Source organism: Phyllopteryx taeniolatus, chromosome 17 (genome assembly GCF_024500385.1).
Source record: "Phyllopteryx taeniolatus isolate TA_2022b chromosome 17, UOR_Ptae_1.2, whole genome shotgun sequence".
NCBI classification, from domain to species: Eukaryota; Metazoa; Chordata; class Actinopteri; order Syngnathiformes; family Syngnathidae; genus Phyllopteryx; species Phyllopteryx taeniolatus.
This window is the reverse complement of record NC_084518.1, coordinates 14,788,866-14,807,378: the sequence shown is the minus strand read 5'-3', so window position 1 is coordinate 14,807,378 and position 18,513 is coordinate 14,788,866. Positions and strand designations below refer to the sequence as shown.

General features: G+C 39.6%; 1 protein-coding gene across 3 annotated transcripts in view; it reads left to right on the top strand.

The window, feature by feature from the left end:
* Positions 1-17,310, top strand: part of cpeb4b (cytoplasmic polyadenylation element binding protein 4b) — a 45,166-nt gene extending 27,856 nt beyond the window's left edge. Inside the window, exons 4-11 of one of the 3 annotated variants that reach the window (XM_061751321.1) lie at positions 785-835; positions 3,752-3,775; positions 6,098-6,268; positions 6,528-6,617; positions 6,695-6,813; positions 6,911-7,025; positions 11,164-11,345; positions 13,109-17,310. In XM_061751321.1, coding sequence (XP_061607305.1) covers positions 785-835; positions 3,752-3,775; positions 6,098-6,268; positions 6,528-6,617; positions 6,695-6,813; positions 6,911-7,025; positions 11,164-11,345; positions 13,109-13,336 — 980 coding nt within the window. In that variant the 3' untranslated portion in view covers positions 13,337-17,310. The remainder of the gene's footprint in view (positions 1-784; positions 836-3,751; positions 3,776-6,097; positions 6,269-6,527; positions 6,618-6,694; positions 6,814-6,910; positions 7,026-11,163; positions 11,346-13,108) is intronic. The other 2 variants (XM_061751322.1, XM_061751325.1) reach the window with 2 other exon arrangements.
* The last annotated feature ends 1,203 nt before the right edge of the window (positions 17,311-18,513 follow it).

Below are 18,513 nucleotides of genomic sequence, written 5' to 3'. Positions count from 1 at the left end.
GCAGCTGACAGACTCAGTGTGAACAGGAAGGTCTTTGCAGTAGGGTTGTAGTGAATGAGCACTGAAAGTAATAAAATAACATTATATTGGTCATATTATACTGTACTTTCTGCATCACAAAAGTTTGATTTCAGCTAGTGATTATTACATTTTATTAATTTTATTATTATATTATTACCTCGATGCCATCACTCGTACCCTTCTATTGTGACATCACAAAAAAACAAAACAAAGAAAAGGCAAGACAAACTTGGAGTTAATGTTTTAGATGGCCACAAAGCTGACATCTCACAAGCTTTGCTAACATCTTGCATGTTGAACTGCAAGTTTTCTTTGACTTTTGAGGTATACATTTTTAGTTGAAGTTCAAATGAAAACCACTTTTTTGGACTTTGACTTTTGGAGGTTCCACTGTATTCAAGTGGCATCTATTAACAAAATAAATGTGTCCTAGTGGCAAAAACAAAGAACATTGTCATGTGTTGGCAAATCGGGCAAAGTGTGAAAAGTCCAAGATCAGGGGTTATATACCTCTTCTGCCGCCTATTGGCCTGAAGTGGAACACCATTGCCTGGCATGTCATGATTTTTCAAACAAACGAGTCAGATGGGCCTTGGCAGAGGTCTGCCTTATTTAGCACCATTCTAGTTAGCGTTAAGTACCAATCTGAATGTTAAATCTTGAGACACTCGGCCAACTATTAAAATAAATATTCCATGTCTCACAATTAGCGCTAGAAGGGGCCATGATGTTAAATATGACCATTGTGTGTCTCCCTGTGCAGGTCGTCTGGGGTTCCCCCATCCTGGCGGGGACAACCCGCTGCCCCTCAATGGTACGTATCTTGACCAACTCAGCTTTTGGTGGATATGGGCCTCTCGACATTTAAATTGTTCCAATGAGATGTTCCAATATTCACGGGTGATTCAAATGATATCCATAGAGGTTATCACTTTCAGCAAAGGAGGGGAACCTACAGCCTGCCATGCAGTTCTAAAAACAACACCTCAGATAAACTGAGCAAAAGCATTGAACCCACTAATGCGTATAGGATAAAATAATAAACATTGTGATTGTTTTTCATAAATTTAGTATGACCCTCGGAGGACTATATAAAAACTGACATAGCCCCTGTTAGAATGATATTTGTCACTTAAACCTTTTCAGTGCATGTAAAAACATATCAAGCCAATACATGTTACACGCAGCCATTTAATATTCACTTAACCTCCGCACTTTAAACATCATGTGTGTTTTTGCTGTCTGGTCTCTGGGCCAGGATGTAAACCGGCGAGGCCCGGAGTTTGTTCGCGATCCTCCAGTCACATGGGTGGATCACATGGTCAGGAGCAGTCATGGAGCCTTGAGACAGATGGTGCCAGGGGATAGGCAGGCCATCCAGGCTCCGCACATCCCTCCCATCGCTCTCGTCCCCCCCCCACCCCTCACAGCTTTTTTGCTTCTGCATCTTTCCAATCTATTTTTCCTCTCTTGCACACGCTCATCTTTTTATAGAACTCTGATTCGTTTCAATCTGCTTCCTTCATTCTCTCTCTCTCTTTCTCTCTCTCTCTCTCTGTCTGCCTTTCGTTCTCTCCCTCCCTCCCCCCACTTTGACCTTCCCCCAGAGTTAATGTCCATCTGGGTTGGAAAGTTCACTGTGGGAGCTGGGAGATTAGTCCTCGTGTGTATTTCGGCCTCTTCATCCTCTCGCCTCTTCTACTCGTTTTAGATGGCTCGGTGCTGCAATCTCTGCAGCGTCTACTGCATCTCATACGTACAGAACAGATTTACAGGACGCTATTGTGCTTTCAAACTGTCTGATAAGCACTATTGTGCCCCTCGAGCTCTTAGATGCAAATGTCACATATCAAACAACTTGATAACTAAAACATCTTACAGTGGGGCCTGTCGAAGGTTTTTGCATCCTTTCTCATTCAATAACATGAGATAATGTGTCCAACTTTTTTAATAGTAATGTACACAGAGTTTCAGCAAAAATGTTCTGGAAAACCTATCCTATTCCCTAAAAAAACATGTGTGTGTGTGTGTGTGTGTGTGTGTGTGTGTGTTTTTTTGTGCTCTTTCTGTAATGTCCAAAGATGCCACCAGATGGTGCCAAAGCCCTGGCAAATAGGAAATTAGTAATCGGTGTCAAGGAAGTATTGTTGAATTGACACTGGAGATATTTTTATGTTGTTATTGCTGTCATCATGGGACTATTATTATTGTTGTTGTTACGGCTGTTGTTGTGCCCATTGTTCTCGTGCCCCTTCCGAGGTCGCTTAACCCCTCAATCCTGTTTTCTCTATCTACCCTTTGTCCCTCTACTCTGTCCCTCTATTTCAACACAACCAGCTGAGGCAGATGGTCGCCCCACAGTGCCTGTTTCCCCCCCCCCCCCCGAGGTTTCTTCCTTAGAGGGAGTTTTCCTTTGCCACCGTCGCCAAGCACTTGCATATAAGGAGTGTGGTTCTTGGGCCTGCTCAGTGTGTAAAGTGCGTAATTTGGCGCGATACAAATAAAATATACTTGATTGTCGTTGAGGAGCTAAGTTTGGCAGGGGCCATTTATTTTTAAGGGTAGGTTTTTTGATAAAGTGTTTTGAGATCATGGTTTGTGGTACATTTAGGTTTCAAGCTTTAATATAAGAAATTGTAAAACGATTTTTTGGGGGGGTGTCAATTACTTATATTTTTATTGCTATTTGCTATAACCTTGACTCAAACTTTCATCAGTTGTCAAATCTAGTGAGACTTTAGCCGAGTGAGCATCTAAACGCTTTTCAAGTACCCCTTTCAGAAAGACTCTTATTAACAATTCAAGTAAGATAAAATACCATTAAGTGACAGTATTGCACTATAAACACTTCACAGGGTGAGTAGTTTTATTTATTTTGGTTATTGACACACTTGTATGCCATTTAGGTTTGTTGCAATGTTACTTATCACATAGTCCATGGAGTAGTAAAGGTTTTATGAACTTAATTCACTCGACATTATTTCCTACGGGAATATTTGTTTTAAAATTAAAACAACTAACCAGTACCCCGCCTCTCGTCCGAAGATTGCTGTGATAGGCTCCAGCACGCCTGCGACCCTAGTGAGGATAAGCGGAACGGAAGATGAATAAATGAATGAATAACCAGTTAGTGTCCGCTTTGGGGATTCCACTGTGCTATCATAGATTCATTGTCATAATTCTCAATGTACAACCCGGACTGGTCGTCAGCCAGTCTCAGGGCGCACACACAAACAATTATTCACATTCATATACACACCTATGGGAAATTTAGAGTATTCAGTTAACCTAAGAAGGATTTTATTGGAAACACACACAAGCACAATGAGAACCTGTAACTCCGCAGAGAATTGAATGTAGGACCTCAACTGTAAGGCAGACCACCTAACCTGTGTTCCACCGTGCTGCCTGCTGTGCTGCCCAAAAACAGGTCCAATCTAAGTCTGTTATGAGTTGGCTTGTGCATTTGAATGTGACGAGACTACTGATACTTAATCAAAGCAGTTAGTGTATACATATTTAATAGTGGCAAAATTATTTTAAATGTCCTACGTTTGTATGCGTCAAGCGTTACAAACAAACAACTAACATGCTGCTTTAGTTCCATAGCTAATGAATGAATACAAATGGTGGGCAACAGCCCTTCCACTGTCACACAACCACCTGGCATGCTTATTGCTACAATGTACTGTGCATCCTCTATAATCACCCTCTTTGACTTCACATGCAGCCAGGAGTTATAGCAGGAGACGAGGTAACTACTTAATCACAGACGTATCCGCATAAAGTCCACGCTGTCCATCTCACTATTGCTTTGTGACATGACGCCATTTTGTTCTGTTTTTATTGGCTTTTGGTTCAACGCTCATATCAGTTTTCTGTGATCCGCCGTCTGCATGATTGTCCGAGTGTAGTTACAAGCTTATGTTTGCAAGCATATGTTTGTTATACACACGCATGTTAAGAATATTTCAGCTTGTTTTGTATTTAGCTGCAATTTAATGAGGCAAAGAAGCGCACTGGAGCCCAGGCATATGGTTGGATACACATAAATACACGCCACAGTGCAGCGCATATACTGTAAGCTGAGGGTGAGCTAACTCCCTGGCATAAATCTTTATAAAGCAGCTCAAGGCAGGTTGTATTGGAGCAGGCATAGGCAAGGGAGGGCTTAACCCCTACAACACACCACGTACTCACACGCAATCCTCTGTCAAGCTATGTAGACTCTCAGGCAACTTTTGTATGTTGCTTGTGCATGCTTGGTCTGTTTTCACCAGCATGGCTGAGTATGCAGAAAAAGGTGTTTTCGTGCTTTCTTTTCTTTATGATCTCACTGTAATCCCTTGCGTGCAGTTCACCTGTTGTGGTCCCGCTGTATCGCAGAGTTTTCAGTTGTACGTACGTATTTTGTGTTGGAATATGTTTACTGTGTGTTTAAAAAGATTCAATGTCAGTACAGTGTAGGAGAAGAGAGTATTGTGAGGCTTAAACTGTACCACTGTTTTTATTTTTTATTCCATTATTATAAGGTATTTCTTCGTAGTGGTTGACGCAACTGGGCAGCACTCGATTTTACCACTATGCGATTTTAGCTCAAAGTCAATTAATCACCAATACCGTGTTTTGTTATTACCTACATGGACAGACGCCTCACTGAAATCAACAGGTGGTGGGTTCGCGCAGCAAACTAGCAATGGTGCCTCAAATGGATGAATGTGGAAATATTTTACTCAAAACGAGATGGCTAGCACGGTCACTTACAAAATATGCAAGTCTATCCTTAACTATAATAAATGCGCACCCATTTGAAAAGGCACCGGCTAACGCTAACTGACCAACAGCCCTAAATCCTCACATCAGCCCTCAGAGAATTCAGCAAACGCTTAAACTTGTAACAGTGAAAAGACAAGACAATATACCGTAGCGTCTACCGAGACGATGAAATAAGGACGAGCAGTCGTCATCTGTCATCACCAACGTCCCGTGCCATCAAAATCCATTTTTTCTACTGCTTTATGTATAACATATGTCAAAATGAGTCTGTGACATGGTTTAAGTTTGACATCGATGCGTTTTGTCAGTTGAATGCAAAAGGTAATAAATAGCGTAAGGCTTGCAAAATGGGTAAATTTGAACTTGCCGTCATTGTGCGGTACTTTAGTCAATTCATATAATTTTTTTATTGTTATTATTTTTTATTAATACCTGCGGACTTTGTGGTTGGTACCCACCCACTCACCTCAGTTGAACGGCAACACGGTATTTCCGGATTTTAAGCGAGCGAGTCCATTTAAGTAGTTTATAACGTAAAGATATGTTGTATTTTACAACAATACTTAACTATTTTTATAATTAGGGCGCGAGCAGCCACCACTGCAAGGGACCTATTGTAATCATAAGAATTATTCTTCATTACTTATAATGTAAATCTGGTTTAAATAGCGAAATCTGCAGTTATTTTCGCCCATATGTGTGTGGGCGATGAACGTCGTGCATCGGTTATGTTCAAGTGAATGGGAGCGGAGGATGAGCTTAACCTCAAAATTATCCATTACCCATCCTCTTTTATTTCCACCCACATGCCCTTTTAGCTCACATTCCCTATTAGTGGGTCAACAATCGAAGGATCCAAACGAGACGTCACTATGATCGCTTGGCCGCCACAAGATTCGCCAAGGATAACAGTGATCTAATTGGAGCAAAACTTATTTATATATCGAATATGAATGACAAATCCACCCGTCTCAACTGTGTAAAAGACCAACTAGAATAGAAGGGCATCCTGGGCATTTTCAACCCAAATTATCTTGCAAACCCAATAAAAGGAAATCAAAGGTTATGAAAGAAAAATAGATGGTATGGGACATTTAATTGATATTTTTTTTGTGGCTTTCTATCCTCGGGTTTGGAATGTTACTCCTGCGATGGACTGGGATCACTGTATTTTGAAGCCACTGGCAGATGGTCCTGTTGATATTAAAGACACAATTCCACAAGATGTCAAGTTAAAACCATTGTTGCTGATCTCTCTCCTCAGGAAATAAATCTTTCCCTCTCTCCTGTTTTCTTCCAGGCCATTCCTCCCTCTTTCCCATGGAGGATGGCTTCCCTGATGACGAGCGTGGCGATCAGGGTCTGGCAGGCCTGGGCTCTCCACACTGCTTTCCTCACCAGAATGGCGAACGCGTAGAGCGCTACTCACGCAAGGTCTTTGTGGGAGGATTGCCCCCAGATATAGATGAAGGTACACTTTCACCTGACGTATTGGATTTCTGGGCCATCTAAGCAGTTCTGTGAAGGGATAAGTCATGAGTCTTATACAACTTGACTTTATTCTGATAGCATTATGACCATGATTTTTTTTTATATAAAAGCAACATGGTTTTTTTTCCTTTCAATTATAAAAAATCATTATTCTTTCATGAATAATTTAAATGTAAAACCTTTCTTAAAAAAAACAAAAACAACTAAAATCCTTGTTCATTTGTTTTGTTTTGTTCTAGATGAGATAACTGCCAGTTTCCGGCGTTTTGGACACCTATTTGTCGACTGGCCTCACAAAGCTGAGAGCAAATCTTATTTCCCTCCAAAAGGTATGTTGCAATTAACAGCTGTCGTCGGGCACTCAACCTATTCTGGCACGACTCAACGTGGATATTACTTTGTGCAGGCTACGCCTTCCTGCTCTTCCAGGACGAGAGCTCCGTGCAGGCTCTGATCGACGCCTGCATCGAAGAGGACGGCAAGTTGTACCTGTGCGTGTCCAGCCCCACCATCAAAGACAAGCCGGTCAGTGAGCACTCTAAGCAAACATCTGTCGGCTTTTCTCATCTTGTTTCAAAGTGTATCGAAGTTAATGAGACTTGTTTGACATTGTGTGTGACAGGTCCAGATCCGCCCATGGAACTTGAACGACAGTGATTTTGTGATGGACGGATCTCAGCCTTTGGACCCCAGGAAAACAATTTTTGTTGGAGGTGTCCCTCGCCCGCTGCGTGCAGGTGGGCTTTGTCTTCCTTATCGAAACAAGTGTTCAGTTTTTTTTTCTGAACAGTATTACACAAACTCTTGTCTAACAAATGAGCTGTTTTGTGGTTCGGGGGCAGTTCACCTGTAAGTGTGAAGGCATATGTAAATCACAGAATATTTAAGATTTAAAAGAGACCCATTTTACATTTTTTTCCCACGTCATGCTCTGGTTCAAATTGCTCAATTTTGGGGGCCGAGTCTAGCTTTTGAACCAGGGTTCAGCAAGGGCTCTGTGCTGCCAACTCGTGACTTCGTCGTTATATTTAGCTGCTTTTCCGACCCCTGTTGCCTTTTTCTTTCTTTTTTTTTTTTTTTTTTTCATTTATTTATTTATTTTTTTTATTTTAAATTAGCAAATTTCTGTGGTGTTATTGGAGAGTCTGAGACTGCCTGCAGAAGGAGATTTTCACTCTTGGGTTTCAGGATTCACTTCCGCAAAGTCACTACTGGCTAACTTTAATCATAGCCACAATTTTCCACAATATGTATTGTCCCCTTTAACTTTTGTTGTGATGTTAAAACCGGGTGGTACTGTTCCAAATACACTCTTGGCTGTTTGTATGTGATGTAAAAGTCATCTGACCTTGCATAATATGGGTAGAGGTGGGTAGCCAAAAACTGCACTCAAGAACGGGTACTTTTACTGTAGAATAAAATGACACAAATAAAAGTATAAAGTAGTCCTCCAAATATTTAATCGAGTAAGACTCAGTAAATGAAAAAACGTCTCTGTAGCTGCCACCTCTTTTGTATCCTGCAATGCAGCAAGTGTGCCACACATTGGCAGATAACTGGATAAGGTGTTATTGATGCTCTCGCCACCAACTCATAATGGTGACGTAACTACATGTGTCATGTAAACAGATCAAGCCGTTGAATTAATAGACATGTCTTTGGTTTAGCCTTTTTGCAGTTAGCATCTGCATAGCAGCACATGATCCTTTCACCGTGCAAACGAGGATATTTTTTCCCGTCTTTTCTATTAAGGGTACTACTCTGCTATTTGCTGGTGCAGTGGAGCCTGCTAGATTGTCCAGATAATTATTAAAGTTATCAACAAACGCCAGTTTTGCCCATTTTGTTTACAGATGTGCTGCTTATCACTCACTCCTCCCTACCGCAAAACATTTCTTCTTGTTTACACATTCTGATGATTCTCGTGGGCGGCATGGTGGGCGACTGGTTAGAGCGTCTGCCTCACAGTTCTGAGGACCGGGCTTCAATCCCCGGCCCCGCCTGTGTGGAGTTTGCATGTTCTCCCCGTGCCTGCGTAGGTTTTCTCCCACATCCCAAAAACATGCGTGGTAGGTTAATTGACAACTCTAAATTGCCCGTAGGTGTGAATGTGAGTGCGAATGGTTGTTTGTTTCTATGTGCCCTGCGATTGGCTGGCAACCAGTTCAGGGTGTACCCCGCCTCCTGCCCGATGATAGCTGGGATAGGCTCCAGCATGCCCGCAACCCTAGTGAGGAGAAGCGGCTCAGAAAATGGATGGATGGATGGATGATTCTCGTGTTAGTGGGAAGAGTGACATCACATGGTTTGTTGTGATGCACTTTTACCCTGTGAACACAAACCGTACCATGGGGCACATGGAGATTGTTGACAACACTTAATCCTTAAACCCACCATCATAGAGCTTACAAATGTCATAGACGCGAGCAAAACTGCCATTTCTTTTAACGTGTTTTGGCTGCTTGGTGATCTAGTGGTTAGCACCTTTGTCACACAGTTCTGAGGTTCGGCCTTTTCTCTGCGGGTCTCCACCACATGCGACAAACGCTATAGTAAATGGATAGATGTGTTTTGGACCGTCGCAACTACAGTGGTGCTTTCAGATACGAGTGACCCGACCTACGAGTTTTATGAGCTACGCTGCGGTCAATCGGCCAATTATTTATTTATTTATTTATTTTTGCTTTGACTTTTGAGCTCAAACTTGAGACATGAGCGGTGTATGGTGGCAGAGAACTCAACTCACTTCACAATAAGCAACACTTTGGCAGATAGTGAACAATTCTTCAAAACAAGAAGCTTCAAGCTCTTTGTTCCACTCTCCAGCTAAAGTTTACTGTCAAACTAAACATAAAGCTAGAAAAATTATGTCGTGTATTTAAAACAACCACACCTTTAGTCCACTAGCTTAATGCTAATATATAATGGGAAACGCATATATAACCCTTTAAGCAACTGATATTTGAACAGAAACAGGGCAGCAATACATTTAGATATTCAATATAACAGTACTTACAGTCATATAGTATTTATCCTCTGTGAGGAGCTGAGAGTTCTATACTGTATAAACCATCTGTCTGTCTTATACTGCCCCCAGATGGCCCAGGCGGCCAGCAGCACAATGGCAATTTAATTGATCAAAAGTGTGACAAAAACGAAACTTGATTCTTTTAAATTCTTTCACTATGGCATTACTGTAGGTTCTTATAAAATACAATATTAAAGAGTGCGATATTGCTCACGAAAAACACATTACAATAGTTTTTTTGGGGGGGGGGGGCCGGGTGGGAGCTGGAACAGATTAATGGCATTTCTGTTACTTTCAATGGGGAAACATGATGTCAGATTTGCTATACGAATGTAGTTATGGAACAAATTAAACTCTTATCTCAAGGCACCACTGTAAATCCTGTTAAAGGTACTCCCTAGCTGTTTATATTGTCGCCACATTTACTTAATGTAAGGTCTTAAATTTGATCTAAGTGCCCTTAAAAAGGTCCTAAATTTGACTTTAGTCGACAGATACCCTTTTGAAATGTCAGTGTGAATGCTAAAGAATCAAAAGAGCAAATATATCCATGATTTTAAGTGAGCACCACTTTATATGCTGTCATAATGGAAACATAAGGCGTGGATGAAGCGCAGATGTGTGCGCAATCTGCCCTGCGTTGCCCATCTTAGCACGAATGAGTTTTTGTTGTGCTGTTCATGTTTAACTCTGCTTTGATCAGTACGATCTCAGCGCTTTATCCCTGCTCATGTGTTCCGACATTTGCTTAATTGAAATAGTAACTTGTAGGATTTCATATTTTAATCCTGATTGTGTGTGTGCTTTTTTTTTTTTTTTTTTTCCTGTGCTGTATTTCTGTTAATAACCGCGGTCATAAGGCCGTGTGCAGTGTTGGCATGTCTATTAAATGGTTTCCGCAGATCCTTAATAAGAGCTTTAATTAAATTTTCCAAAGTCAAAATTTTATTCTTAAAATGTGCACTTAATCTTTAAATCCGCTGGATAAAGTTCTTAAAAATACCATGTCGTTCTCCAAACTGACGTGAAAAACAATTAAGTCAATGTTTCATTTTGTTGAGTACAGATAGAGCAGGTTTAGTTTTAGTTCATAAATGCTGCTTCCTGTAAGCAGCAAGCAATGTACAAATGTTTCATACTTAATATTATTATTCTATATTCGAATAAACCAACATTTTATTATTTAAATGAGTTCTCGTAGTGAAAGGGAGGTCTTAAAAAGGTCTTAAAATCTTAGTTTTGGCTTCCTTTAACCTGCATATAATGTAAATAATTTATATAAAGGTGCATTTCAATGAATTATAAAACAGTATTAAAGCCCATTTATTTCCGAACTGGTAGTTCAATTCAAAAGTGAAATATTAAAAATCATGTTGATTGTTTCTTATGTACTATTCCAATTTCATAATGTTGAATTTGTGATTTTCATTTGCTTATAAACTATAATTTCAAAATTTTAAAAATATTTATATATTTCACTTGTTTGTTTGTGTGTGTGGGTTAGCAAAAGTATGAGTTTGACTTTTTGAATGGAACTACTGAACACAATTTTCCATGTTATTCTAATTTGTTGCGATGTATGTAGGAGAAAACATCCATTTACATATTCATCCATTTTTCGGAAGAAAGGAGCTGTTCTGTTCCCACATGAAACCCTGCTGACCTTCAAATCCATCTGTGTTGATGATTTAAAGTGCTCGGCTCTGCAGTCCTCATCAACTTAGTCTGTGTTTGCGTACATTGGATCTGTGTACTCGACATCATTTAGAAATATAAAGCTCTGTGAAGGTGCACATCATTGGCTGACATTTTTTAACTTTCTTTTTTGATGTGTCTCTCGTTCGCAGTGGAGCTGGCCATGATCATGGACCGTCTTTATGGTGGTGTCTGCTACGCCGGCATCGACACGGATCCCGAGCTGAAGTACCCGAAAGGAGCTGGGCGGGTCGCCTTCTCTAATCAGCAGAGCTACATTGCTGCTATCAGTGCTCGCTTTGTGCAGCTGCAGCATGGAGAAATCGATAAACGGGTTTGTGGAAAGAAATGTGACCTCGTCTCACATTTTTGAACAATTTGTTGTGCACCAATCTTGAGTCTTACTTCGTAAGCTTTGTTTAACGACAAGTTAAGAAATGAGTTGAAGACTGGTTGTTGAAACATAACAGCATTTGATCTTGGTGTTTTAAATAGTTGTACAATGAAAAACATTTTTGCTCCCCTGTTAATCGAAAAAACAACAACAAATATTGAGATAAATTTTTTTCGTAGGATAAAATCTAAACCAGGCAAAAGTAAGGGAACAACTGAGAAATGGGGTCAGCAAGCTAAAATGCCTGAAAAATTGAATACCATGACGCAAACTAACTAACAGAATAATCGATTCATTCTTCTTGAATTGATGCAAAATGTAGTTCTTGACTGGAATTAACTGCTGCTGTTGAATAAGTCTTGGTTTGCTTTATAAAGAACATCTGAAGCCTAGTACACATGTAACAATTTTTAATATCTTAATGGGTCTTTAAAATGTGAGACTCCACACATGACAATAGAAAACTATCATGTGTTGTTACTGCTCTCACAGTGTGTGATGTACTCAGCACACCACACAATAAACCATATCTCCACTAACAATCGCCAGTCTCCTCCCCCAAACCAGATGTATGTTGTAGTACCAAAATTGACCTGGGAGAGGCAGCATGTTGCCTCTTGGCATCCAGGTTTCAGAAAAATACAAAAATCCTTGACTCGGCCGTCCTCGCTCTTGACAACACATGAGGTTCTGCTATCGTCAATATTGAACAACAGTCACAATTTTTTTTGGCCCTGATCGTTTTCTGAACAGATCGGGGAGGGAAGAATCACTCTTAGCACACCCTGAACCCTAGGATAATCACTCAGGATAATCTTTTTGAGAAATCCGAGGTTTGGGCCTTTGCTGACTTGGATTCGAAGTGGGGAATCGGGATCAACATCTTTTTTGATGATTGGTGTCTGTACCAGGCTACACATCACATTTAATGCCACAATAATAACTTAAATGGTAGACTTTTGTTCTGTTGTATGAATAGCTACAGGTAGTTACGTGTAAATTGTACCTGCTTCCATCTAGGGCAGTGGTTCTTAAACTTTTTACATCACCTTAAATGTTATGTAGCTCGCGCCAGTACCAGCATCATGACCAATGTTGAAATACAGTGGCCCTAAGTTCATTAAAAATCAGACAGAGGTTTTATTCCTAAAAAGTATATTTAAAATTATTGTAAACCACTGTAACATTTATGCAAAATTTGAACATTAACAATACACATAGTGGAAGATAAAAATATGCACTTTACTTAAATGCATGTTTAACAACAAACAGTATAAATTTAAAATGTAAATGTAAATCTATTGAACTTAAAGGTTCAATACTGAACTGTGTTCAGGCAGGGATTATTTCTTTCCGCACTAGAGGGAGTAGTGGTACGTGTAGCATACTTCGATAAGCACTGATCTAGTGGAAGAGCATTTATTTGTTCTTATTTGTTCACATCGCTGGCAAAGATGGAAAACAAATACATTAATTGTAGAAATATTTTGGGATCATTTAAGTGAAATTTGATAATTTCCAATGGTAAACCCGATGGTCTCGCTTAACTCATTCACTGCCAGCCTTCCCAGTTAACATGGATATTTGACTTCTAAAGCCGTCAATGGCAGTGAATGTGTTTAATATTGATATTTGACCAACATGCTAGTACTGTATTCAAGCATCCACAACACTTTTAATGCGATTCCCTCCTCCGCCCGCAGGTGGAAGTGAAGCCATACGTGCTGGACGACCAGCTGTGCGACGAGTGCCAGGGGACTCGCTGCGGCGGCAAGTTTGCGCCGTTCTTCTGCGCCAACGTCACCTGCCTGCAGTACTACTGCGAGTACTGCTGGGCGGCCATCCACTCGCGCGCTGGCCGCGAGTTCCACAAGCCGCTGGTGAAGGAGGGCGGCGACCGGCCACGTCACATCTCGTTCCGCTGGAACTGAGCGGCGGCGGGCGAGCGGGCGGGCGGGCGGGCCGGCAGCAAACGGGGGGAGCAGGATGGCAAGGTAGTGCAGGAGTCGCAAAATCATTTAACGAATAAATGCACTTTTCTGTTGCTGGTTCCTTTTCGCTCAACCTTTTTTTTAGTTAATATTTATATTTTCACGAGAGAAAACAGGATTTATATCTTAAGTATGTCCAGCAAGGAAAAACAAGTGTAACATGTTTTGTTTTATTTTTTTAAATGATTGTTACCCCCCAAAAAAGCATATGTAGGAAAGTTAGTGTGCTATGGTACTCTGCTATTTGATTGGCATGCTTTTCTTCATGTATTTTGGTTTTATGTTTTTATATAAGAGGCCCCCCAAATGAATACTCTTTGATTATGACATTTTGTAGCAGAGCTCGTTTTAGTTTTCTCCAAGACACCAATGCGAGGCTCCAGAGTAAATGTGAATTGGAAAAAAAAGGTGTTGCTGAAGAAGAGTGCACTTATTTCACATTTTAGAATATACCAGTATACCCTTAGTTGATAACCAAAGCTGTTTTATTAGCTCGCGGCACAGGATAGAGAAGCCCTGAAAGCCGAACACTCTCTCTCTCTTTCTCTCTCTCTTACTCAGAAAAAATAAGATCTCGACACATAATAATTTCGATCTCCATCTTGACATGCAAAAACTAATACCTCAAACTCAGCTGCTAATGTGCCGGATGCAGTTAAAAAAGAAAAAGAAGAGCAAGTCACAAACGCCTGCCCGTGTTCTCGTGTTTTTCTGGGCGGAGCTACGATGTTACTCGCACACTTTTTGTACTCGCTAGCTTCGTCACCTCCTTTTTATTTTTGTAACGGAAAACCTACGCGGTCGTGCGCAGAGTGCATTACGGGAATGTATGGCAATGGGAGGCTACGGGCCCCCTTCTCCCCCCCCCCCCCCCCCCCCCCTCCCACTCCTCACTTTTAGATCCAGAACCCGACCACATTGGTCACAACTACAAAAAAACAAAACAAAACAAAAACAAGGCAAAAAAATCGCAAAGCTCTGTTTTACACCCAAAAGTCAACCAAGCAGTTCAAATCCTAAATTCTATTCAGCATCTGTGTTTTTTGAAGCATAACTGAAGATAGTCTACTACGATACACACACTTGAGGAGGCCCACCCTTAAGTCCAGCAGGTTGGGGAACCAAAGATGGCTGTGCATTAGTAGGTCGCATTGTAGCTCATTTCCTCTTTCGATTTTTCCAAATCTGTCACTTGTGTCCACCGTCAAGCGCCCCCCTGAAGGACTCCCGAGAACCAAAGATTGGTCTTAACAACAACAACAAAAAAGTTAGCAGTGCAGTAAAACCCCATCGGCTGGAAACGGCGACCTTATATGGACTTCCTCCCCTTGCCCCCCCCCCCAAAAACAAACAAAAGTGCACATTCACGCAGTGGAAGTCAAAAGACAAAATCCTCCCATTTTGGTAGTGGAGGAGTGCAGAGAAAACTTGATTTTGCTCATGAGCGAGGATCCTCATATGGCTTTTTGCACCTGGGATATTTTCAAACACTTTGTGAAGAATTTGCTGTTCAAAATGAGACGATGAGAAAATTATTTTATACACGGCCTGCTGATTTTTTGGAACAGTGTTTTCTAGCTAAATTATTTTGTCATGCACATATAAGCATTTATTATGCACTACTTTTCTAAATATCTTTTTTCTTTTTATTTCCGACAGTCATTTTAGGCACATTTTTCACAAATATGGGGAAACTCCTTTTTGCAATACCTCAATTTTTTCACATTGTGAAAGGTAGCTTTTGTACTTTTGTTACTGAGAGATCTGCATATATGGAAATGTTCATTTTAAAGAAGAAGAAAAAAACAGAAAAGCAGAGCGATTTCAAGATATATGATATTATTTTCAATTATGCTTTTTATACATTTCAGTGCTGAGGACTCTTTCCAACTCTTAAGTGCGACGTCACATCTACCGATGACGAGACCAAAGTGTATCCGCTCACTTGGTCTTCTTAGCTTTTCCTACGCTCAATGTTTCCACTCGGTAATGACTAGTCATACTAATATAATAGCATGGTGAGAAATCATTGAAGAAGAAAAAAAAGTTGTGATCTTAAAACACAATGTTAAACATGACCTTTCCTCTCCGTACTCAACCCTATTTCCTCAAATAGTGGCCGCTCCTTTGCCTAGCCCTTTGAACTCTGTTGCTAATCGAAACAGCAGCACCTACTGAGGCATGTAAACAGTTTGTCAGATGATTAAAAAAGTGTGGAGACACTAGTAAGTCAGTAAATAAAGGCCTCCCCCGTAATAGATGCCTCCCTCAATCTGGAGTAAATAGACCTTATACCCCAAACTGCAGTTAGAGGTCTCCCCACGTTTGTGCTTCCCCCAACCTGCAGTGGAGAAAATGCCCCTAACCTATTAGACGCCTCATAATCTTCAACTGCGAGAATAAAGGCCTCCCCATCTCCTGGCCACTATATGAGGGAATATGGTATCGGGGGAGAATACAAAAACATTAAGTTTGGACACTTAATGCTGATTCTCGTATTACAAGAATGGATGTTTGGTGTTTAGATATTTTAATATTTGAAGAAAAAAACTATGAATATATATATATATATATATAGATATATATATATTCTTGAACTTGCCAACTAGCACCTATCGTAATCCTTAGCATGCATGACGACAAAAAAAAAAAAAAGACTGAAAGAAGCGCAGAAATGAGGTGAATTAGCTCTGAAATTTAACTGTTGTGGTGTGCACCAAATGTTTCTGGACTATGACGTTGTTAAGGAGAACCCCGACCTCAACCCCTCTATCACAAACCCTTCTGTCCTTACCACCCTCCACCCACCCGCCCCTCACATATTGGCAGACCTCAGCGGGATGCGCGTTAACACAAAAACAAATAGGCGAGCGTGAACGTTTCGGACTCGAGTATCCTTCTAGAACACTGTTGGAGGAAAAAAAAAAAAATAGTGCGGATAAGAAAAAGACTTTACCTACGCAGAGGAAGGGGAGCTTAAAGACTTGAATGTGGTAAAAGAAAAGAATTTAAAAAATGTTGCAAGTTAACTTTCAAGTTGTTATGTGCAATACTTCTTTTGAACCTTTTTCCAGACAAAAGACTCTTTGCAATGTAATTCTTTCAAATGCCATTTTTAATTATTGAAGACATTTAATTAAAGAAGATGTTATGTTTTTTCACAGTCATTTTCTACTGTTTAATGTAATCCTTTTCATGCTGGTGTTTGTAAAAAAAAAAAGAAATAAATGAAATCCAACTATTTGTACTAATATAAATAATTGAAGTTATTTTTAAAACATTAAAAAGGGTTTTTGTGCTCATTTGCTTTTTTTTGGTTTATTTTAAGCTACTGTGATTGATTCCATTGTAATTATTAGGTCAACAATGTATTTAGCTGTTTATTGGTATATTTTTAATTGGAATGTATAATTGATTTTTATAATTTTGATCAGATTTTTGTTATATTTTTGAGGTGAAGCTTTTAATATGTTAAAGTGTCTAGTTTTTACTAATTGCTATATTGTGCTCCACAATATATGGTTCACATTTTCTGAAGGAAAATAAATATTTAAATATATGTCTGTTAATGTTACTTAATGGCAAGATTTCAATAGTTTTTAACTGTGTATGGGAAGGTTTGTTGTATTTATTAATAGCATTTTTTTTTTTTACTTCAGATATCACCTTAATTTTTATTGTCATTTCACTTTATAAGTTCCTATTTTTGTATTTTCCTTTCTAATGATTAAGTTATGTAATACGGATATGTCCATATTTCTAGGAGTTGGTCTGTAGAAGTGCTAGTGAAACGGAAAAGAAAAATCTGTTATTTAATTGTTTGCGGCCAACTATTTATATAACAGTATGCATAATTTTTCAATATTTGTAATGTGAAATGTTGAATGAAATAAATCTTAACTGTGATGAATATGTCCACGTGTTCCATGTGTTTATTCATATTATCTGCATTCAAATTAAGGAGACAATGCATTTTGGTAAATTAGTCCCACTTTAATGTAACAGTGATGCAGTGTTGCAGAAGGACTTGCTCACAGACATATTTAAAAAAAAAAAATAGATAAAAGATTCAAACACTTGATGAGTAGGCAGGATCTCCAAAGATCTATTTGTATTCAAACATAATTCAAATTTTTTTTTTCATAATAATTCCCGTCATTAATGTAAACACTTCTGACCATCATTGTCCCCTGCAGGTACAAATGAGCGTCGTATTGTCTCAAATGAGATTTTATTTTTGAGTGGCAATTGTTTTGATATTTTTTCAAGTACCCTCTGACCGCCGCCGTCATTCTAAACCATGACATTATTTTTAAAAACTAAAATTGGACGAATGTGTCTCGAGGTTGTATTGGACTAGTTTGAACACCAGGTGGCGCAAAACAACCAAAGATTGAATTGCTTTGTGCTACGTTCATGAAGTGTAGAACAGCTGAACACCGTTTTACGCATACACGGAAGAAAATTTTTGCGTGAGAAGCACTCAGAGTCAGACGATATATAAACTAAATTTAAGACATAAAAATACTTTATATTGGGGGGGGGGGGGGGGAAGTAACGTTACTACTCCCGGGTTAGAAGGAGCTATTTTTGAGCTAGGCAAAACAGTATGTTCAAAAGTATGTAAATCAAGTTGACAAGTGCGCGTTTTAGGCGAATGTGCTGGTTCAGTGGGAAGCTGCATTTATGTATGATTGTCGATTTTTCCCGTTCTTATATAGAGCATAAAATACAGCTAAAATGCTTACGTTGTACAACATACTTATCATCTAAATCGTGTTAATGTGTCCATATAATTAGAAACCACTTCTCATTTATAGCCATTTAAAGCAATCTAATTGAAACTACGCTCGTTTACGGGAGTCAGTTTACGTGTTGCCTTCAGAAACTAGAAAAATGTATCCCAATAAAGAAAGGCTCCGACTGTATGTTATGTATATGTCTGAAAACAGAAAAAAAACCAGAACATTGTGCTGCCTTCAGGAACCCCTGGAAAGTTTTAAAATTGTTTGACATCAAATTATTACCCTAGCAAAAATGAGAAAATGTATCATATTAACGTTTCGCTTGTGGTGCCTTCATGAACCCCTACAACGGTGGTATATTTCTTTACTGTA